Raw genomic sequence first — 23,662 nt, forward strand, 5'->3', positions numbered from 1 at the left:
TTTTGTATTAAAAAGTTCACAACTCTTTTAAGGTGTCATTCGCTGACAAAATTTATTTTTTCATTCAACACTTTTCCTAATTGACTTTGACTGAAACAAGATAAATGAAACATTGTTCGGTTCAGTGCAGTATGATTTCTCGGTATTCATTTAATCAGTACAGCAGGGCTCTTTTCTCATAGTTCGTTTATCATTTTCTAGTTAAATGGTTTATTTTTTTCATAAAATCATACAAACTACATTTGGATGAAATCTCTTGCCAATCATGCACTTCGCATGCGACCGAGATACAAAGTTTATCATAGAGTCGTCATCTCGCCGCTAAACAGCCATCATTAATGTTACGCGAATAGTTTGTCTTGCATACGATGTGATGTCATTTCACCTTCCTAAGCAGCAGCATTATTTCCAGCAAGGTATGCTTGTTGGATAAAAGTGGAACAAATTTCGCTCAGCGAAGAACAAAACGCAACATTCAAAACATTGTTGAGGATACTCTCCGTTCCTTGGTTACACATTCTATCCGTCCGATCTTCCTTTTATCGGGTTTTGTTCAGCTGTTTGTGATGCAAACCTCTCTTTATGTCGTCGCGATGATGCTATCCATGGCTCAAACTGCTCGATCACGGTGTCTTTCCGTTGCGCTGTTTTCGTCGTTCCTTCGACAACGAGTGTCCTCTTCTGGCTGGATAAAATATCACTCTGCATTCTTTGCTTGACCCCCATTCCGAAATGGTTCCGTTTGCCTTTTTGGTTGGGTAGTATATTCACCGCGTGCAATTTGCCGTAAGAAGATCTTTTCTTACCCACTCTTCATTTGTCTTTGCTCCCTTGCGCTTGTTCTCTGGCCCTCGTTTCGGGGCGGAACTCCCGCTTGATGGACTGCCAAAGTGGAGGTACGGCAACTGCCAACAGCATTATTCTACTTTTCCGGCACCTTAATGCTTCCATCAGCGTACGCTTACGGGCAAAGGGTTACGTTGAAGCGTAGCAAAACATTGAACCGATAAGCTAAACGTCAAGGTTACCGCGCAATAAGTACAGCAAGACGACGAATTTCGTTCGAAAATGGGGAAAACTGAGTCCCTTGAAAACGCAGCATTGTACCACCTTCCAACCACTTTATAGCACCGACCGACGGGCCCAAGGGCAGGGGAAAGCGTCCAAGCGAAAAGGGAAAAGATTTACACAAAAGTGGATTTATTTCGAGATCGCTTTTAAAATTTATTTCACTTGTCCTTTTTCGTGCTGGTTTTTTTTCGGTTGGCAAGCTTCAAGTTAAAATTCGCTTTCTGTTTGTGAAATGTTTAGCTTTTTCTTGCCGGTCGCTTGGTTTATTTAAAACAAATGCCACTGGAAGGCGTATTTAAGCGAGGCGAAGTCTGTTCAAGAACAATATTTGAAGAAACGTTGGTATTGAAAATTAAACATAGCATGCAGATGACAAGCATTGTGTTGAGATTAAGTTTTTCCTTCGCATTTTGATCCGATAAAAAATGACTATTTATTTGTATTGTGTGTTGTAAACTTTGCAATGAAATTTGATCAAATTTACTTGCTTGCTTTAGTGGTGCTGGATGTCACTTGTTTAGAATTGTGTAGAAAAAAAAAGTTTGCAACTAGATATCGTACAAATTGTGAACTTAAATTTAATCTGCCCAAACATTCCATCTTTCCCCCAAACATTCCCATCCATTGGAGGATGGGAAATCTCCTCGATTTAGCCTTAAGGGCTTAGCAAGCGCAGAAGAAGAAGATGCATGCCGTTTCAATTTTCCAATTATGTGCTTGTTGAGTTAAAGGTATCCGACAGACAAAAACAAATTAAATGGCGACTTCAGCGTGTGGTTTGTTTTTATAGCAACGCCAAAATGCTTTAAATTGAATTTTTTTAGATTGAAAATTCGAATTTAAACGTAAGGAATATAAAAAATTAAAGTACAAACATGCATGTAAAAATTGTTAAATAAATCACACAAACCAAATTACAAAAATCATTGAATTTAATCATGTAGCATTTTTAATACAATCAGTGTAACTTTGGTTCCATTTGCTCGAGAGAAGAAAAAAAAAACCCGCAACTCTTTAAACTGATCGGATTAAATTAAAATACTTCAGCAAATCCCGCTTAGAGGAAACTTCAGCAACAAATGCTGCTGCATTCCGGGTTTTCCCTAAAACTTGGAAAAAGCTATGCCCGATTGTGCCGCAACAAAATTTCATACTCCTTTTACCGACAAACTCACCGACACACAGTTGCACATAAAGCTGTTCAGCTGTGTTGAATGAAGGAAGCTGATTGCTTGGTATCATAAAACTTCCTTTGTTTTGATGCGCCTCTGCAAACGTGCACCCAACCCACCATCGCCAGACTTATCGGAAAAGTTTCCAAATGCTGCTATCAAAAACTGCTCTGTTTTTTTCTTTCTCTTTTTTGCCACTCCCTCCTATTTGTTCGCCACTTCTGCAAACGTGAAACAGTTGCGGGTTGTTGATGGTAAAGATGGAAAGAAAATTTGTACTACTTCATGAAACATGGTACCGCATCTTATGATTTTCGCCCGCTTTTTGGTTGCCGAAGCTCGATACCAAAAACCCGACGATGGAGTACAGCACAGAACCGCATCGATCGATTCATCGTAGGTCGTAGGGCTTTTAGCATGGATCGTTTGTAGGCGTGCGTTGAATGTGTATGTGTGAAACAGAATTTTCATTCAAATTCAGTCAATAAAGATGTGCGCGCGGTATCCCGACTGGGAAGGAAAACTATTCGATTTCCATCCCATGTATTTATACCCTTTCGCTATTCCTCACCGGGAAAATTCCCCAATGTTCCACCCCATGGTTTACGCCCAGCAGGGAAAAAAGGATTGAATTCCGTTGTCTGTCTGACAAATCGAAGCCTATCCGTTTCAATTCTTCCACGATGGAAAACGGACGGGTGAAAATTCGTCTATTGAAGTGGAAAATTTATTCACTTCGTGGGTAAGGGTGGAAGGATGAGGAAACGCGTGTTCCCGCTGCATACGGATGGACGAACAGACGTACACAGACGTACGGATGCGTTCGGAGTAACATGCTTTTGCGACACGCAACCGGATCGGTCCGTTCCTTGCTTACACCACTTTTCGAAATGAGATGCAAACCTTTTCTCCTGCGGTGCAAAAGGCGACATAAAAACGTCGACTCTACGGTTTGTAAAGTGTTTGGTGGGGTGGAGAATGAACAAAATAGGAAGAAAGCAAAAGCAACTTCTAAGAATGTTGCGATGTAAACGAAACGAACGAAGCGAACATCCATATTGGATTATTTTTCCATACTGTAAACCGACGGAGGTGGTGTGGGAGGTGAGCTGTATGATTGAAAATATTCAGTTCCATTGAGTGGCTGGGACGACGACTGATATTCCTCAACGCCAACATTTCATTCGGCACATGCGAGCTCACACACATTTGTTTGACATTATTATTTCGTTACATTTCGATTGATTTGTTTGATATGGTATCAGCAAGACGGAAAACTGTTCATTTGTAATTTTTTATTAGTGTTCGTTCGTGCGTGCTAAGAAGATTCCATAATGATGTGTGTTTCCCTTTGGCAGGGATTTTTTTTTGTGACTCGTTTATCCATCGTTAGCATTGAATCACAACAGAAATCACAACATAACAAGCTTCATCGTTTTCCTATTGTTAGCAGACCGATATCGTTTTATTTCTGTGTCTTGTTTCTATATAATACGGACGGAATTTAATTTGTGACATAAAGTTGAGGAAGAAATGTAAAGTGACTAAAACATATAAAAATGGTATTCTACAAAATGCATTGTTTCGAGACCTGTCTACATAGTTTTAAATTCAAGTTTACTTGAAACTTTTTAAATGAATTTTTTGTCAAATTTGAGTAGTTTGGTAGCATACAAACTTATGTAAAAAATAAATGAATATTCAAATAAAATTAATGTTCTTTCAAGAGAATACATAACGGCAGGTGTAGAAATCGCTTAAGCTCTAGAAACAGGAAACATATGAGACTTTTCATTGAAATCCATGCAACAGAAAAAATGTCAGAAAAAATGTACCTAATATTTACATCCCCCTTTTTAACCTGACAGTACATAATTCTGTTCGAAACGAGGAACAAATTTTAATACATTTAGATCACACAAAATACGAGTAGCATTACGGTGCGTAAGTCATGCGGGGACTATTAACACGCCTTTTTACGATCAATGGCCACCATCGGCTCTGTACTGTCGATTGAATTTTTCGTTATCGCGTACCGCCATGTCGCAGGAACGAACCTTACTAAAATAGACTATTTCAAACCACAATGGTGGTGGATAAGTGAATGAAATCCCACGATTCAGCATCTGTCGATTTATGTTTAGTACCGTTTGCCATGTGCTGGTTTGATGCTGGATAAATCACGATTTATGTACCTTATGCTTTCTTCCTCTCACCTCCGGTGGGTACTTTTCTTCTGGTTGTTTTTTTTTGTCTTCACTGTACGTTTCCTTTTTCGTCGCTTGTGAACGATTGTCGATTTATGCGTCTCGTAATCTCGTCATAATTTAGAATTATCCATAAATTGGTAACCAAAATTGGCAATTGACTGCAGGCGTTATTTTCTCTCCCTCTCTCTGCCTTACTCTCTGTCAGTGGTGGGATTCAAATAGATTTAAATTTGGATGTACAAGAGTGGGTTTATAGGATAAAAAAAGAGAAGTTTGTATTTATGTTAAGCAGCATAGATATGTTCTGCATCTAAAGCTCGTGCATAAGTTCTCTAACTTATTGCTTTGTGTGTGGGTAGATTTCAATGATAAGAATTTGATTTTTATGTACTTATTCTAACCGTATGTGGGTGTACATAAAAACAATATGATTGTATCAAATACAAGGGTTCGTTTCACTCGATCTTTCAAACCCCGGTTTAACATGGCATGCAAAATCATAACGGATGCGAATGCAGAATCGGATTATTTCATTGCTTTTTTACTTTACGCGTGGTTTTGTATTGAAGTATTTTTTGTTGTTGTTTTATTTACCCTTTTACTCATGTTTTATCAACTCCACAAATAAAATAAATGGAGGCGCCCAGTCGTTCACGTTGTATACCGTTTCGATTGCGAGAAAATGAGCTACAAATGGAGGCGCCTAGTCGTTCACGTTGTGTACCGTTTCGATTGCGAGAAAATGAGCTAAAGTTTGATATGTGAACGAAAGCTGTTCGAAGAACACCACACATGTATTGGAATTATTTACATAATCGTGTGAAAGTACGAGAATGTGCAACACACTCTCAATGTCATACTGGTGGTCGTGCTGTTTGATCTTTTTATGTGTTTTATGATGAATTTCACTTTGCCTGTCGTTAGACTGCAATGTTTTCTTATAGATTTGACATTCTATTTCTTTGCAATCAACTAAAGCTTTTATTCAACTCGCATCAACCACAGCAGAAGTTTTTTTTCTATCCTTAGGAGCTACATTTATTCATGCAAAGCTGAAGCATGTTTACTTTGTTTATCTTTGGTATAATTTTCCATCAAAGGAATATCTTTTTACTGAATATTTAGCACGACAGATATTAGATTCGTTTAGTCATTAAATATGTTTGCAATAAAAAATACTTTAATAAAAGCTTTCGGCTCTTTTCAGTACAAAAATTTCGGCACGATCAAAAAGATAAAAAAACGTTTGATATTTGTACCAAAATAAATTAGCTGAACAGTACTTCAACAAATAGTAATAAAAAATTATGAATTAAAACTAAACCATTTTTATTGTAGGTTAATGTTTTATACAATCATCAAAATTTTTACTACGTAGTTAATGTTAATAAAAAAAAGTATTGCATCACACATTGCAGATACTGCGTTACCACACTTAATTAATTACTTTAGCTTACACATCAAAGCACTACCTTCATGCTTAGCAAAAATCAATTACAACACACTGTAACACATTGGACCGAATCACATTAAACAGGTGAAACGAACAACACCACGCTATTAAATACAACGACGATGCATGCGAAACACCAATGCGACGTTGCGTGACAAGCGAGCATATTCTGTGTCGCCTGTTCCTCTGCTATAGAACGGCAAACTACCTGCTCTACCGGTGGAAAAGAAAATGAAACACTGGAAAACAACAAACCTCATTTAGGTAAACCAAACTACTTCCTGCACAAAGTGATGTTTGGCCTCGAGGACAAGACTGTCGCATTTCATTCAACGATTTTATCGCCCATAATTAGTTGGCGCACATGTATTCGTATGCTTATGTGTGCGTCTTTCCTGATAACCCCTAGCTAAATAGGAAATAGAACCATCAAAGCCGGGTGCTGTGTTAGGGAAATTAATAACGTACGATATAATTTCTCTCTTTCTGACTCTCTCTAGCTTTCTCTCTCTCTCGCTCTGGTTTTTCTTCTTTCGTTGACTCGTTCCGGCAGCAGTATGGAGGCTTTTTACCATAAAATAGAATTCTTCGTCCGTTTTGTGCGCTGAGTTTTCGTTCCGGCGTTGTATTCCGTTTTATTTCCGGTTTTATTTTTTTGCCAGTCTTTTGTACACCCGAATCACCAAGCTACGACTCATTGTCGGTTTCTGTCATCACGAACAGAGTACAAGCTTCTTTAAACGCAACCGTCCAACCTGCACTTATACACCATTTCCTTTCTCGCCCCTCTCCTTCGACAGACTCGGCAACCGCTAATAATCATCAATTATCGTCATCATCATCATCATCATCCGAGGCAGCATCCAGCACGACAGTATCAACGCCGTCGGTGGCAGAATGGGACGCAAATGGTGCAGTAACGCCTCCGGCCACTGGCAACCGGTTGCGAGCTGAAGCAGCACAATTAGTAGACAATAAAATCCACGACAAACTGCAACGGCACGAACCTACCGACGGACGAATGAGTGCTGCCCCCGTACAGGCCGGGCGCCAGAAACGAGAAGATATTTTTAGCGATAATGTTCTTACAAATAATTATCAGCTTAAGGGTGACGCCGAACGGTGGGAAGGGTCCGGGAATGGTGCAGCGCAGTCGAGGATAGCGGAGGAGGTACTGCTCGTTAGCAATCTGACCGAGGAACGGGCCAGGGAAGAGAACGAACTGTTGGAACACCTAAATCGGTAAGTTACTTTTTTGTACTGACAAACACCCACAAATGGCGGCAAACGACGCACAGACGAAAGAGTCCTCGAAGCGTAAAGCGATCTGTTACAGTGCACGGCAAAAGTATCATTCTGCTTTGCCGCGTAGCATTAAAATGGTGCGTTTAAAAGGTTTCAGTTTCCCGATTTAAGGGGAAATTCCTCGTACCAAGCGGGAAAATTAAGCACCCAGTGGCCAAAGCACTCTGAACTTTGACCATGATCGATGAGCAGCCAATTTAAAGGAATAAGCAGCTTAAAATCTTTCAGTTTCAGCACACAAAGAACGGGTGCTTTCATCGTTTCATCGCAAAATGCTCAAAAATTTGATGTATCGCTCCAAGCTTTTTGGGGTTGAAACAACGTAGGATTCTGTACCCCAAGGTGCCTTTGAAACGATCGAGCATGATTAAACGTGCGGAACATGTGTGTGTGTGTACTTTCTGGGTTTGAGTGTTTATTTTTTGTTGCTAGATTAAATTAAAAGTATCCATAATGTACGCTGCAACAGTAACGCTGAGTAGCTGTCAGATGCAGTTGAAAGGTGGACCAACAAGTAAACAAAAGGGGGTAGAGATTATTTTCTACGCATTATGGATAACAATTAGTAAAATTATCTTTGTTACATGAGAGTAAATGCTCACAAAAAATTCTTAAACTCGATGAGAAAAAAGGCATTGAAACTAGCAAACACGTCCAAGAGTTAATTGGATTATAAATTGTCTAGAAGTGTGAAACGATTTTAGTAGAAAGATTATAGATGAAGAACTTCTTTCGATTTATACTAATGCGACAGAAATGACATTTTTTGGTGTAAAGTTCTCTTCAAAACGCAGTCATTTTCGTGCAATAATCTTAAGGTCTTACATTAAACGCGGAACTTCACCTTTATCCTTCATGGCAAAGTAAGTAAACATTAAGCCCATCCCAATTAAATCGTGTGTGCTTCCGTTAAATAATTCAAACAACGAAGTGGGCTAACGTGCCAACATTTACTTTCGGGACCATGCGCCTCCATTCAAACAGCAAAGTTTCCCAATAATCACGTTTTATTAATAAAGCGTAAAATGAGGTTCGCGTTCAGTACCGTGGCCGTGCGTTGACGGTTAAAACCCTTTTCAAACCGAGGGTTTATCAGAATCCGCGAAAGAAATTCCAATGCGATGTGATTTGACGTGTCTTGATTTCATTTCAACCGTGCCGACCCAGGCAGTGGGCATGGAATGGGGAAAAGGGAGTTTTAATCACGTACGAAACCAATTAGAGTGAATCTCTTTGATCCGTACGTTAACCCCCCTTTAAAAAGATCCGGAAACGCACACACACACACACACCCATCACAGGGTGAAGATCCTTTGCCCCGTATCATCCATTTTGGTGACGATGTTCATTTGGGGCAAAATGGCTGTTTGTCTGTTTGCCGAACGAGCAAAGACGAACGAATGTGGTACAGGTGAGAAAGTTTCTGCGAAACTATTTGACGTTTCTTCATGTCATCCGGGATGAAGGGGTTAAACCCCCAGCTGAAACCATCTTAAGCAACGGTGAGGGTTTATGATCTCATTTGGAGTTTAATTTGATGCGAAATGAAATGAAATAAACTTCACATCACCGTTTGCGGTTGTCTGATTTACCGGCATTGTGGTTTAGGTGGTAAGCTTCTTCGTGTGTGTGTGGAAAAAGCTTGGAATGGTTTTTCGACTAAAGTCTTCCCTTCACTGTACACACAACAATTTGTGGTTAACTTTAGCACATGCGAAACGTGCTGTTAAGCGCTTGGTTTCTGGGAAAGAAACCGCACAAACTGACACGCATGATTACATGTTAGATTATCCTATCTTTATTTTAATTTTTATTGACGTTTTGTAGTCACCAATTCAACATAAAATTAGTAAGATGATTGAAAGTACAAAAAGTTATAAATGTTTTACTTTAATAGATTTCAAGTGAGATTTCTCATGAAGATGTTCATTCATTTAAACTGTTAAACACTTTCAGTATTGTTTATATATTCATTTCAATATTTGTTTTTCTCGGTGTGAAAAATCATGCTAATAAAAGCTTCTTTTTTGTTACTAAAACGCCTTTCTATCTGAATCTTGAATCAGTATACGCCATATCGCGTGGAGGTCACTTTCGCTGCCATTTGAGAAGAACAATTTCAATAATCTACAACCCATGCCGAAACATCCCCCTTTACTTGTTCAACATCTTCAGGCATCCTTCCGACAGCGAATAAACGTATATCCGACAGCTCGTACAGTCACCTTACCAGTACACCGTCCGTTTGAAATAGAAAATCCATGTAAAACCTTTGAATCCTCGTCGCCGAGCCTAGGCAAATGAAAGGTTTCTTTGATTGTAAAGCACCTTTCGGCCGGTGAGAGCGACGTGAAAACTGTTTGGATAGGATGAAATGGCCTTTGTTCCGGGTTCTATCGTACACCTTTTTCCGGCCGCTTTTGTTTGCGCTGTGCCGTGTGTATGATTCTATTTTCTCGCATCGCTGCTTCCAACTTAAATACGCATTCAAATTTCAACCGTACTAACGAATCTGCCTGTTTCTGCAAGCCATTGAATTAAATTTTGTTTTTCTCTGTCCCTTTTCTTCCCCTCGGTTCTGTGTGTACCGTACTCAGCGACCGTTTCCATGGCAGTCAAATCAAGCTCGATAATAGCGGCGACAGATCGGAAGCAAGAAGTGGCCCTCAGCGCAGCCGTAAAAAGCACCGCCGACGAATAGGACACAAGATGCACAAGCACAAGAAGATCAAGCTGCTTCCGGTGACGCTCGTCGGTGTGCCGGTGAACGAGGACGGTCAACCGGATACCGCCATCATCGAGGGACTAACGAACGGTGCGGACGGTGGTTGGTCTTTGAAGCTTTCTTCCAACGCCAAAACGGTCGACGATTTCGTAAGCTCAACCGGTGGCGGTGACGTAAAACGGACAAGCCACATTCAACCATCGCCGGACGAAGGCAGTGCAACGGTTGATGGCACCATGGTGGAGATGGTGGACGTTTGGAAGGAAACGACAATGCCTCCATCGACCAGCTTCGGGTCGCCGCAGGATACTGTCGAGGATCGGCGACCGGCAATGGTTTCCGGGTTTCCACCGCCTCCGGTGATGGTGGCCGACGGTCACCTGGTGTTTGGTAGTGTGGGTGACATGCAAATTCCCCGATTGTCAGCCGATCAACCGGACGCACAGCGCACAAAGTTGACCCGCGAGCAGAGGAAGCGCGAAAAACAGCAACGGAAACAATTACAGAAAGGTGAGTGTAAATTGGGGTGGGCCCTTTCGTCCGTTTGCTTTTGGTGGATGTGTATGAATGGAGTGATTTTTTTGTGCACTCCGTTCGCTCGATAAGTGTTTTAAACGGTGTTAGAAGGCGATACTATTTATGTACAAATTAAATAATTCTCGATTCATGTAGCACTTAGAGCTCTGTTCTTTTTATTCTCCTGGGTGGTATTTGAAATTCGGATTGCGTTTTTTTACAAGTTTTGCGATTGTTTGAAGATTTCGTGGTTGAATTGTGCACCTTCGTAAAAAAGTAATTCACAAACTGTTTGTATGATAATTATGAAGAACAGGTACTGCTTTGAGGTCTTTAAGTATAAATGGAAAGCAACGATTTTTCAAACCCTGATCTGAGGTAGTTTTATTGATACTTGGGAAATTGACTCTTAAAGTTTGTAAAAATTTAAAAGCGCTTGAAAATATGCCCTCTAGAAATCTGCTTAGTGTGCTATTCCAATGGTGAATTAATAAACAAAACATGTTCCAAATCAGAACGTGCAGGGATACATTTCATTCTCCAAAATCTTGAAAGGGCGTCTTCTTCGACGTATTTTCAGTTGTGATGTAACGTCATGTAACGTGATAATCCGTCAATACCTTTTTTACCCAACAAAGACTTGTGCTTTCACCGGTAACGTTGTTAAGGTCAGTTTTGGGTAGGTGTAATTCTGGTTGAGCCTTTACCGAAGTTCTTGTTCAGTGTCTCTTTCTATTTTTGCATGGAACACGTAGACTTTCTGTACTTGATGATGATCTAGGGAATCTTTATCAGTGTAGAAAATGACCATGCCTTGCCCTACCACCACTCATCGATCTTTTTTTTTCTATATATGGATTATCTACATTTTTTTCATTTTACACTTTTACTGTCAAACTATCTGCAACCTTTTTCAAAACCTTGGCAATAATACAGAAGAGATGGTTTTGTAGCAGAAATAGTTTGTTTTATAGGGCACATCATCTGCAAATAGATTAGTTTCATGTAGCTTTTTTAGGACAATGACGGTATGGATCACGTGAAGTAGAGATGATCATGGGATTATTTCTCAGTTCTACCTCCCACCGTGCGTCTGTTCATTTGAAGCTGTCGCATTTTCCTGTACGTCTGCTTCTCGACTTCTCTACAAAGATGGTCATCAGTAGCGGATCTAGCGGTGGGCGGAGTAGACGGCCGCCAAGGGCCCCGTCGGTTGGGGGGCCTGAAAAACCGCACAAAATGTCAACGGGACCCGAGCAAAAGCTGCCACAAAACATTTTAACTTTACAATATTTAAAGACACTCAACGGATCGTATTTTTGAATTTGTATCTGTTTATCTTGTCATTGTCAGCAACATCGAGCTATCCTGGCTGCCATTACAAAAAATTTTCATGGCGTCAAGTCGCGCTTCGAATAGCGATTTTTCGCTGAAAGTACACGTATAGCGACTTTTCGCAATTTTTTTAAACGGAGTTTCGCAACATTTTTCTGAATCTCTAGGGGCCTCATGTAAACTCCGAGCAAACGTTTTTGCAAGGAATGATATGAACAGCCGGGGCTCTTGTATTGTCAATCAGTTTTTTGTTCAGCAAACCATATGCGCTGGTTTGTGAGTGTGTAGCTAACGCTTTCCTATTAGCAACCAACAGGTCATAGGTTCAGTTATCAGTTCTTCCGTTTGTTCAGTTGAAGCCGTACCATATCCTTGTGTGTGCACTCTGGAGTTCTGTTGGGTAAACAACAAACAGCCATACATCACCAACAAAAGTGGCTCTTGTACTATCGTTTTCTATGCAAGATTAAAGAAGTTGGTCTATATCGTACCATCAAACGCGAAACCCCATTCCTCTAAAACACGTGAATTTTGAAAAAAAAGAAGGAATTCTACATATTTGGTTATGTAATTGAATGATAATTTCCTTGTGATGTCATGCGTATGTGTTGTTCTAATCATGATGAAATGGACGTAGGATTACGTTCATCCAACTGCTAATGAATGATTACACAACTAAACCTCAAAATCGAAACATTAAGCTGCGTTATGTTTTTTTGTCACATCAAAACCCTCACATCTGGTGTACATGGGAGCTTTTAGTCCAACATAACACTAATCTCTATTCATCTCTCTTTCTGTTTTTTTTTTTTGCTCACGGCTTCATTTCATGCATCCCGAACGTCCGATTCGATGGTTACGCTTATCCGGATTTTCTTCCACCCACAGTGGGTGAGCAGAGAAAACTCGTCAATCCACCGCTACCACCACTGCCGTCCGGTGTCACAGTGTCCAGCGCCAGTACGGTCACCTTTCCCGCGGACGATCACAAAGGCACGGAGACGGTATCGGTTGCGCGCGTCATCATTTCGGGCGATTTATCCTGCATGAAAGACGACTTCATCCCAGCGCCGGCGATCGCTAACGGTGACATCAAATATTTGCGGTAGGTATAGTTCTCGGAAGAATACCAGGCAGACCGTCTTGCTATGATTTCGTGTTTTTACGCTTCGGCCAGCTACCGCCGAATAGTTTGATTTCCACGCAGATTACGCTGAGCTGTGTTGCCGTTTCATGTTCGTTCGTTCTTACATCCCCATTCTCATGCAGTAACGATTTGTACGGGTTGGAAAACTCATTCCTGGAGGCGGAGTATCACTGCCGGATGGGGTATCGGTTGCGGACGAAGGACGGACAAAGCCGACCGGTCGTTACCTCGACCGGTGCCATCGCCAATGCCAATCTGGTTTGCCGTAAGTCGCGCTGGATCGGTAAAAGGCCGGCTTGTGTGCGGATTAAGCCTTCCCAGCGTCAGCCGCAACCATTCTCCACCGTATGGCCATCGGGTTCGACGATTACCACGGACGGCATGACTAATGGTACGCGTTCGATGCCGGTAAATGCCTGCGGAAAGGATCATCGTTGCCCACAGGCTTGCTACCGTGTGGCAACGGGCAAGGGCAGCACAAATCGTACCACCGTCTGTTCCTGCTACAAAGGATTTAAAATGGTCAACCATCGATGTGTGGGTGAGTACTCGAATGCTTACCGCAGATATACCATTGACTTCTATGACTCCTTGCTTGACTGTGCATTTCTGGCCATTTTCTTAGTTACGAAAGGGGGAAAATAAAAGATTGAAAACAAAAAAAAGACACGTAACAAAAGAAAAGGTTTTTCCTCTGTTGTCGGTCCTTTGAACCGTAACGAAAGGCAACCCGCCTTTAATTTATGGTTCGTTTTGTTACAACCAAGCATTGTAATTAATCAGCTCACCCAGCATTACCGCTCAAAACACGAAAACCTCTTGCAATGGTCATGAATGTCAACCCGCTCGGCAGGGTTGCAATAACCCTCCCCCCGGGGATCTTCCAACCGCCTTTGAAGTTAGGAGAATCGGTATTCTCTCAACGAACGAAAGCATGAAAAAGAATCGAGAAAAAATTGAGATCTAACACAGGGTGAATACATCCCCCGCCCTTGTGTTTTTCATGATTGTTTCGCCCTTTCGTATGCTTACTGTGACCTTTTTGTTTGTGGCCATCGTCCTACTTCTGGTATCTGGGAAAAGTTGCAAGCCGAAAGCACAAAGAAATGGCCCCGATACGTGGCTTTTTCATTTTGATTTTATTTTTCCATCCCCTGGAAAATCGTTCCCCTTTTTCCGAACCGTTATTTATTAGCACACATACACACAGAGAAACTTGCAGGAAATTTTTAATTGATCATACTTTATCGTTCGTAATCGATCGTGCGGAACAATGGCGAATGCGTTTTTTTTTTCATTTCTTTTCCATACACTTTTCATCAACCCCTTCACCGGAAGGCCACTTATCATGCCGCGTTTGACGCGTTGGAAAATTAAAATGTTGGAAGAACCTCCGAGGACCGTCCATTGGAGCGAAGGTTTTGGAGTCTAGAGGAAAAATTCAATTATCGTAATGCATCGTATAGATTGCACCCGTGGGATAACCAATTGGTCAATGTGCCATTCGAAATGCGATGAAAAAGTGTGTGAGAAAGAGAGGAAGAAAAACAGGTGCAAAGGTAATACAACAGGAACCCTGGAACCTAGGTGGTCCCCCAATGCACACCACCTTTGCCTTTATCGAGCGGAATGATTTATTTGCCATCTGTGGCTTCCGGGTGGCTTTTGTGGTAATTAAAATTTCAACCCCAGCTGGCATCAAGTGCAGCCCCCCCTCCACACTATTGCTTACATTTCGTAGGGCTTTTTTCTCCCCTAACTCGAAACTGTGTTTAAACAGTGATGTGAACCCAATACTGATTTCTTGCTCAATCCTTATCGAGAATCTTCCATCCATTGTTGCCGATCAGTTTTGTTTGCTTAGTCCTTGTAAAAGAAACCACGGAAGTAAACAAAAGTGATAGTGATTTTTTCTCTCTTTCTCTCTCTACAAAATCATTCCCATGTCTTTAACCGGTAGGACAACATTTGAAGCAGAAGAACATTACTAACGGGTTAGGTTTTCGGATCGTTTAACTCCAGGGTCTGGTGTGCTGTTTGTACGCTAACGCGGAGATTAAGGATCAAATTCTTCTCCACGCTTCCCTTTTGACACGCTACATTTCGCACGGGAACGAAGCGGAACAAGATGATGGGCTCCTTTTTTTAAAGATTTGACCCATGTCTTGAAGTCATTGTGTTTTATTTTTATTTGTGTAAAGGTGGTTTATTATTTACTTTAAGGTCGAATGAAGGAATGAAACACTTACCAAAAATGGTTAAATTGTTTCAGGTTTTCTTAGCATATTTAATTTGTTTCATGTTTATCTAATTTTGTTTATCTAAATCTAAAGTATTCTAATTTTTATCATTCAATTAAAAAGAATTATCTAAAAGTTGCTTGATTGGTGAAATTTTCATACCTTCCCATTATCTTACTATTTAACAAACTCGCACGAAAGCTTTCCATTTATGGCACTACTTTATTTAGCCGTACTTAAACCTGTCTCATGATTTTTAAACACAATAAATCAAGCCGCTTACCATGGAAGACGGCATGAAACACGATTTGGTCATTGCGATTCAGTAATATCGGATTATATGATTGCTCCACCACGGGCATACTCTCACCCTCACACACTATCGCTCGATTAGAAGCTTTTCACCGTGAGAAAGAAAAAAAACTTCCCCTCTCTCTCGTCCTCTCACTCGAAGACAAACCGCTTATAAACGGTCGTTGATTTCATCAACCCCGAAAAGCCCCTCGACAGTTGTAAAGCGCCACTCCATCGTCCAGCATGAAATACACGGAACGAAACGGTAAAACAAAAATCGTTTCCACCCTTAAAAAGCTTTTTATTGAATACGTCAACTTCACTCGCCATCACTGGTGTGGTGTTTGACCTGGTCTTGCCGTTTGCCCGAGGATTGCCAACCGGCATCACGGTGACGGAGTCGCACAACAGCTTAAAATACAATATGGTTCTATGGGGAAAGGTGAAATGGTATGAGCGCTGATGGGCTGTGCCACGGAGATTGTTGAGAAAAATGGTAGAAAAGTAGTAGCGAAAAATGAAAAGTAGATTTTCCCAAGCACGGCGTTATAAATAATGCAACTGTTGGAGAAATGTCTCACTTACCATTTTGTGATGTCGTCTAGCATCAGCATCAACAGCTTTTTTTTGCTTTCTTCATTTTCTATCAGAAATGATGGTACGACTGTGATGATACTTGTTAAACCACCCACCGACCTGAATGTCATTTTTTGTGGGTGTTTTTTTTCTCTTTTTTTTTTTTGGTTCTTTGGTCACATTTGCTCGTTGCTGTGTATCTTTCTAAATGATCTGACGCAAACGTCACTAGAAGCGGTAGAGCTGTTGCCATCATTTATATATGAATAAACATGTGCTACGTGTTTATATTACGAAACACGAGACATGAAGGTGTTGCTTCTACATGTAATTCATTTAAAAGCGTAATAGAAGAATCTTGCAAAGTGCTTTGAGATGTTAAACTATAATTATAGTTGTATGGAGAAACAGTTTCGTCAATATTTGTAGCATAGTAAACCGAATACTAAAGAGCTTTTTTTAATAAAACTGTTCGCACAAGCACTGCACTATGTGGTATAAACTGACACGCAATCGGTTATTTCGTTAAATTTAAGTTTTCAGTAGTGGAGATGCAGGGGCGCTCAAGCTTACTAATAGTGGAAGAATTAAATATTCTTTCTTCTTTAACGGACCGAAATCCGGGAGCCTTTTTATGTAATTACTTGTAGCAAAAAAATATATAAATTAAATAGTAAATCTTTCTCCATTGCCCTCCATCCCGTACGCTGTAATGTTTAATCAATCAGATTGTGCACGCTGTGTAGACAGAAGCTGTCCACTAACTTCAAGTTATTAGCAACACATGTGACTAAAATTAATGTTTTCACTAGCACCTACGAGCACCTTGCGGAAGCAGCAGAAGAAAGCCGCCCAATACGAACGCCCAGGAAAGGTGACAAGTTGATGATTCGCCCTGCTCGGTACGGTGCACTTGCTGCCGCAGCTGCGTTGCAGACACTCTAGACGCTGGTGACGACTTGATGAATGATAGTTTGTGTCAGTAAGGGGTGGCAAAAAATGTGGGTATCCAGACCTAGAAGCGTCACCTACAACAACACGAACATAATGGTACCACAAACGAGTGTGGCTAATCGTAAATCTCGGCATCCCACATGCAATCCCAGGACCTCCGGTGTGGACTTCTCCTGGGAGTTGGTTGCCAGGGGGAACTGCTGCACTAACCGTACCTGTCAACCCTAGGGATAGCTGGTGATAAATTGCCCTTCGACAGACTTACTGACAATCGACCGTAGCACTAAATCTCTTGATTGGTCGCTCGCAAGCTTAACCAATCCGTCGCCGGATGCACCGACTATCTTGAGTAATGAATTTTGAATATGGGGCCCGGGTTTTTGAATTGAATATTCATAAATAACACTAAGCCGTCGATACTGGTACCGGGGACAGCATTGTGTGTGTGTGGAAAAGGTTAAGATTTGCACATTAGTCCATGCGTAACTATTATTGCGAGTGGACTATTCTTAGCTGTCAAGTTAGTCATTTCTGGCCGTTAATTGTCTATCGAAGACCTTTTGTTTCACGTACAACAACGATGAGAAGGATCGATTCTTTGTGTTCTCGTTTCTTTAGCAACAAACAAACCTCAAAAAACACGGTAAAGTGTATTCGACTGCTAACGAATATTTTTCATCTATATCGCCTCTTTATCGACAGATATCAACGAATGCATCGAGTACGGTGAGGATGTGTGCGAATACGGCTGCTCCAACACGATCGGGTCGTTTACATGCAAATGCCCGAGAGGATTGCGAGTTACGGACAATAATAAATGCATGGGTAAGTTTACCTCGGTGGCACACAATTTTCCACAGCTTCCTTCCTGTTCCGGAACCTGCTATACTGCACACTCGTTCTCTAGCTGTGTGGATGCTATTCTTCAGCAAGACATGATCAGACGCTGGTGGATCTTTCCCATTTTCAAATGCTTCGGTAGTGTTTGCTTACGTTCACAGGATGAAGAATAGTCACGGGAGAAAGGCGGAATCCGTTCGGTTTCTTCGGTGCTGTTTTCGATTCGAGATGTGTAGAGTTACCCCTACTGAATAGATCCGGAAGCGTATCTTCATTTGCATCATCTTTTTCCTTGTAGTTGCAGTTTTCAAGCGTCTCCTTGTTCGGTGCAAGAGACGTTAGAAATGCACTGCTCTGTGGTTGCATTTGTTATGTGCTTAAGACAATAAGAGCTCCGGGGGCAGTTCTTGTTGAACGTTCCACACCAATACCTTAAAACCCTTTCACTACCGTACCCGGAAATCGTGCAATGGTTCATTCGGGAATGATTATAAATGTTTATGGAATTTAGATTGTTTTGAAATGTGATCTACATAATCAAATTTTCCATTCCTTGGAATGTTTGGAATGTGTTGTGTTGAAAAGTATCGTGCTCGGATGGTAGAACGATACATTTGCTTCAGGCAATGTTTGAGCTGTAAGCAGTATATTCGCAGAAGTGTCGGTTAAAATGTTTTCCAGTAAGAACACTTTCGCAAAACACACTGTCGAAGGTTTGTCATTTCTTTGCTGTATAGCGTCGTTAGGGAGATCCGTTCGATCGAATTTGTACACACATTATCTGTACAAATACATTAGTCTCGTCACACTTGGCAATACACCGAGTACCGATGATTGAAAATAAAGGCGAATGTTGTACATTGCCCTCATACTGTCTGTTGACATGTACATGAATAATTAAGGTTACGTTTACATTCCATCAAACTGGTACCCTTCCATTAGGGATGCACGTTCGAGTTTTAGCTTAAAAACGGAAAGCAGCCAAATGTTTCTGCCTCCTGCCGAAACGTTTGTTGAATTAATTTGATTTATATTACATTTTTCATCACTGCTCGTACCATCTCTCTTGTACTGCGATGCAAAACGACAAGCGAGCGACGCTTGTAAACTGTCAAATTTAATCGAAAAAGGATTCATTAAAGTGTCACTGTTGGTAAAATAAAACGCGCAATACTAATTTCGGCTTTCAGCAGGATGAAATTTGATGGAAAATTGTTCAACTTCGGTTCACTCCTATCCGGTACCCTTTAACAAAAGCACTTCAATTGGTGGACTATCACCGTTCTCATCCACAACACAGATCGCATGCCTTCGTTTTTATCGTGGAGTTCAGCTTTCACGATGACTATTTTCTATTTTTAAACTTGTCGATTATGCGCATGAATTACGAACAATTTTAATTGGAAATCGAGTGCTGAGGAAGCTTTAATCCAATTTGTTGTGCTAGGAAAACGTGCCCGGACGGGGATTGTTTAATCCAGCTGTGTGACACTTGCCGATAATCCCTTTCGATGCCGAATGTTCGCATGGTGGGCTGTAGAAAAGGGTTAGGATTGGGAAATGATTTTGGTATGTTGTTTTTGAACAAAAAAATCCTCATTCAATATTACTGAGATAGAATGGAAGAAACAATTTAATGTTGTTAATATTACGAGGCTAAAAATATATCCCTTTCTTTGTGTGAATTAATTGACAGTTTAGTTTACCCACATAAATACCCTCAAATCGTCCGTTTGAAACCCGTCAATACGTATTTATGTCAGTCGTACTATTGTCGTGCTACAGTGTCACAATGAATTAAAAAATTACATCATCAATTATACTTTAAAACCCTTTTTTCTCTTCAAATCAAATGTGTAAAAATCATGAAAAATTTTGAAATGAACCTTGACTGTATTTCCCTTCATTTTTCTTTCATGCAGTGAAAATAAATTTTCCCTTTTTATTTCAAACGATGTTGCATTGTTTTGTCAGTCAACAAACAAAACTATTTTTGTGCATGCACAATCAACACAATGTTATAACGATACAATGATTTGCATTGCCGCAAACCAAACCACAAAAAATCGGTGCGGAAACGTGTATAAGAGCAGTTCACGTTTTGAAATTTTCCCCTGAATAAAGATACAATTTTCCGTGATGCTGAAACCATTCGGCACGATACGCTTGATGGCTAGCTCGTGGCAAAATTTTTACGAAACAAAACTATTTTAGCGTTTTGGTCAAGTTGCAGCAGTACGACTCTGTTAGCAGATACCGATGCGCTCCACTCCTGTCGGCGGTTTTGTGCGAATGTGAACAGCTCTCACTCTATGTGTGTGTGCAGCGCTATAGTTCACCATTATGAAAACCACGACCCACGGCCCAGATTTTGACCAGACCGGGGGACTGACCGAATCCAATCTGTGTGCGATTCGATGCGTACAATAATGCTCAGCTTTATTCCATGAACAACTAGCTATGTTTTGCCGATGTTTCTACACGTGTGCGTGTATCCTCTGTCTCTCTGTGTGTGTGAAAATATCCGCTTGATGTTGGAAAAGTTCCCGAAACCATAAAACTGTGGCATTTCGTTCCGAGGTTCAAAGATAAAACTTGTTACCAGGAAATGAAACCTCTCTTGCTTCATCCAACCGATTTTCCAACACGCCCCGCCATTGTGTGGGGAAAGTTTGTGGAAAAAGTTGCCCCATCTAATTGTTTGCACAATTTGTTTCGTCTCCACTATTGCAACAGTTCGTGATCGATTATGTAGGGTTGGGTACAATTTGTAGCTAAAAGTATCGCAGTTGCATCTATAGTTATATTAAATCCTTGCCGAGCGTTCGAGCGACACAAACCGTTAGTACTGTCAAACGATGACCAAATCGGTGTCAACCGGTGTCGCCTTAGTGTTAGGTACGTGTAAGTCAACTGTTGTTTTCCGACCCCCCAAAAACTCATCCTTTCCAGTCAATTAGCAAAACGACGAGCAATACCGGTGTTATGGTTGGCCGATGCACTTCATGCATTGCCATATTCCATTGCACCAGTGTAGTCAGTGTTTAAATTACAGCAACAGTTCGTTCCGCTTCCGTTGCAGCAGGGAATGACCAGGAGATTACCAGCGCTTGACCACAGTGTGTCCTTCCGGAATTCAATCTCACTAATGATTATCCACAATCTGGGTATGTTATCCTTCGTCTTCCGGCCTGGCACTTACACAAACGGCTACTGAACGTGTCGGTAATGACTCGTTTTCCTGCACTACAGCTTCCTTCCACTCCTTTGGCACCGCTTTGCCCTTGGGTTGCTTACTATCTGAGAAGGAAGAAAACATTTGCCTTCACACTTTAGTCTCAGGCCGAAGCCGTGCTAGGGGAATCGTCCTAACGACAAACTTCCGTACATACGACCCCGAACACCAGCTGTAGTTTGTGGTTCCACCATCCAACCGGCACACGATGACAAAACTGTAAATGAGCTTCGATCGTTGTTTAGCTTTCGAGAACCGAAAGGATATTTGGGACTGTTTCTGATTCTTCTTTTTGTTTTGTTACATTATTTGCCTTGTCGTTCACCCTCAACAACAACACAAAAAAACACTATCCTCCTTTGTAAGCACAAGTTGTAGGTAAATTAGGGATGCGAAAAAAGGCATTCTCCTGCCACCGATTGCGCAACTGATTGTAGGGAACTTTTGGTTTTTGTGAATGAGAAGTTTATAGCTTCACCGAATGACGCCAGCACCCGAATCGGGTGGATGAAAAGCCATTCTGTCCCTTCCTCCCTCTAGGTTCGAAATGGATAAAAACTTTCCACTTCACGGCGAGATGGAAAAAAAGAAAAACAAAACATTCTACCCATGGTGAGATTTACCTTCTAAAGGATGGGTTTTGCTAACGAACGTTAGAATGGCACCGGGCAAGCTTTGTTTATACATTTGTTTATCTCTCTTTCAAAAGCTTTCTCGTTTTCTGGTTTGTATTTTCGATGTTTACCACTTGCTACGACCCACTCGCTACACCTGTATCAGAAGCGAAAGCTTAAGCAAATGATCTTAGACGCACCGCATGCATGTTGTGATATTTCCCAACAACTCAACACGTGCGGTTTATCGATCGGAATAGCTTTTGTTTGAGGATGCTCAAATAAACAGAAGCAAATTGGCAAAGCAAAAGTTGGAGAAAAAAAAGGGTGTGAATGTTTTTTTTTTTCCTTTTTGGTCGAAGTTCAAAGAAATTAACGTGGGCATGCCGGGCACGTATGCTAAGAATGGCAGGTGCACAATATGGAATCTGAAAATCACACAATATAAAGGAGAAAAAAAAACATTTGTGTGTGGTTGTTCTTCGTATGGGTTTTGGGTTACAACCGCAACATATTTAGTTTATTGCATTTTACGAAAGTTTTATCATAATGAATGTTTCATAAGATTGGACAAATGTTGTTTTCCTTTGTAGGGTTAAACTTTTACATTATATAATAAGAAAAAACGTAGATTTTCTTAATAATCTAAGAGTATTATTATATTATTTGTTACAGAGTTTATTTCCAAAGATTTATGAACCTGCTATTTTTATTCTTCCTTTATTATTTCTTTAACTACCAGGCGCCTCCATTATTTAAAGAAATAATATTTTTTTTTATCTTTTTTATTAAAATTTTTATCTTTAAGGATTTAAAGATTACATGAAAATTGTTTCGAGCATAAACTAATATTCTCCAAATCATCATCTAATAATATTGCTTACTTTTTTATTTAATCAAACAAACAATAGAACAAAATCATTTCGCATAACCAAAATATGTTACAAACTTAAACTATAAAAATTTCATTTTAAATAAACAAGTGATATAGCTGGTAATATTATTTCCTAGCTTTATGACTTTCAAACACCATCCAAATGATAAAAAGATCAACAAGTGACTTCATTAAAACAAACGTCAACCACGCATTTGCGTAAACGCTAAGCCGTTAGAACCGTTCCACCGTACGCAATAAATCTCTCAAGCTTAGAGCGATTCATCTACGGCGCAAAATCCACAACATTTCTTGTCTCGGTGACCACGATCCAAAAACCGGCAAAACCTTAAAAGCATTGCAAACATGCCTGTCCAGTCCAGTGCCTGGGTACGGAAAAAAGTTCATTCGTTCACTACCCTTGGGGAACATCCTCCGAGTGCTGTTGAAAAGCGTAAATTAAAAACTCGACAAACCAATAGAAAAACAACGCACCGGTGCTATAACTGTATTTGAAGTTAGGTGAAAATGCACAAAGCTAGAATACGCATTTTGTGCATTGTTTTCATCGAAATGGAGTTTCCCAACAGCTGCTCGACTGTTGGCCGGATATCACACGGTTAGCAGAAGCCGTTCTGTTGCCACCGATTTTTGCGAAATGTATGTGTTTTGGGAGAATCGTTTCGGGCGATAAACAAAATCAAAAAGAAAATGCTGCCTCAATGTTCGCAAAAAAACGAGCTGAAACAACTCTCACACATCATCCACTTAAACCCATCCACAGCACAGGGGTTTGTATTTACTTCCCATCGTTGAAACATTCCACCTACCACGCCCTGGGTGGGGTTTGGTTGATAAGAGGTGCGAGCCGTTGTATAGGATTAGAACTGAACCAACTCTGCACTCGATTCGGAATGCAGTTCCGAGTGCGTTTTCCTATCAGCCCGTACGGCTTTCAGGGTGAATAAAAAAGCAAACCTTCGCATCAAAGCGCACTCGGAAGAATGGAAAAATCTTAACCCAACACACAGACACAAAAAAACTCAATTTACCCAACACTTACGGCCATCATTTGGTGCACAGCTCGAAGTTCATCATCAC

General features: G+C 40.8%; 1 protein-coding gene across 4 annotated transcripts in view; it reads left to right on the forward strand.

Moving 5' to 3' along the window:
* LOC125769269 (uncharacterized) overlaps positions 1 to 23,662 on the forward strand; it is an 89,766-nt gene that overhangs the window by 56,297 nt on the left and 9,807 nt on the right. For all 4 annotated transcript variants that reach the window (XM_049437920.1, XM_049437922.1, XM_049437921.1 and 1 more), the window contains exons 3-7: positions 6,707 to 7,148; positions 9,809 to 10,446; positions 12,676 to 12,892; positions 13,057 to 13,475; positions 17,701 to 17,823. In XM_049437920.1, coding sequence (XP_049293877.1) covers positions 6,707 to 7,148; positions 9,809 to 10,446; positions 12,676 to 12,892; positions 13,057 to 13,475; positions 17,701 to 17,823 — 1,839 coding nt within the window. The remainder of the gene's footprint in view (positions 1 to 6,706; positions 7,149 to 9,808; positions 10,447 to 12,675; positions 12,893 to 13,056; positions 13,476 to 17,700; positions 17,824 to 23,662) is intronic.

The sequence above is a fragment of the Anopheles funestus genome, chromosome 3RL, assembly GCF_943734845.2.
Source record: "Anopheles funestus chromosome 3RL, idAnoFuneDA-416_04, whole genome shotgun sequence".
Taxonomy (NCBI): Eukaryota; Metazoa; Arthropoda; class Insecta; order Diptera; family Culicidae; genus Anopheles; species Anopheles funestus.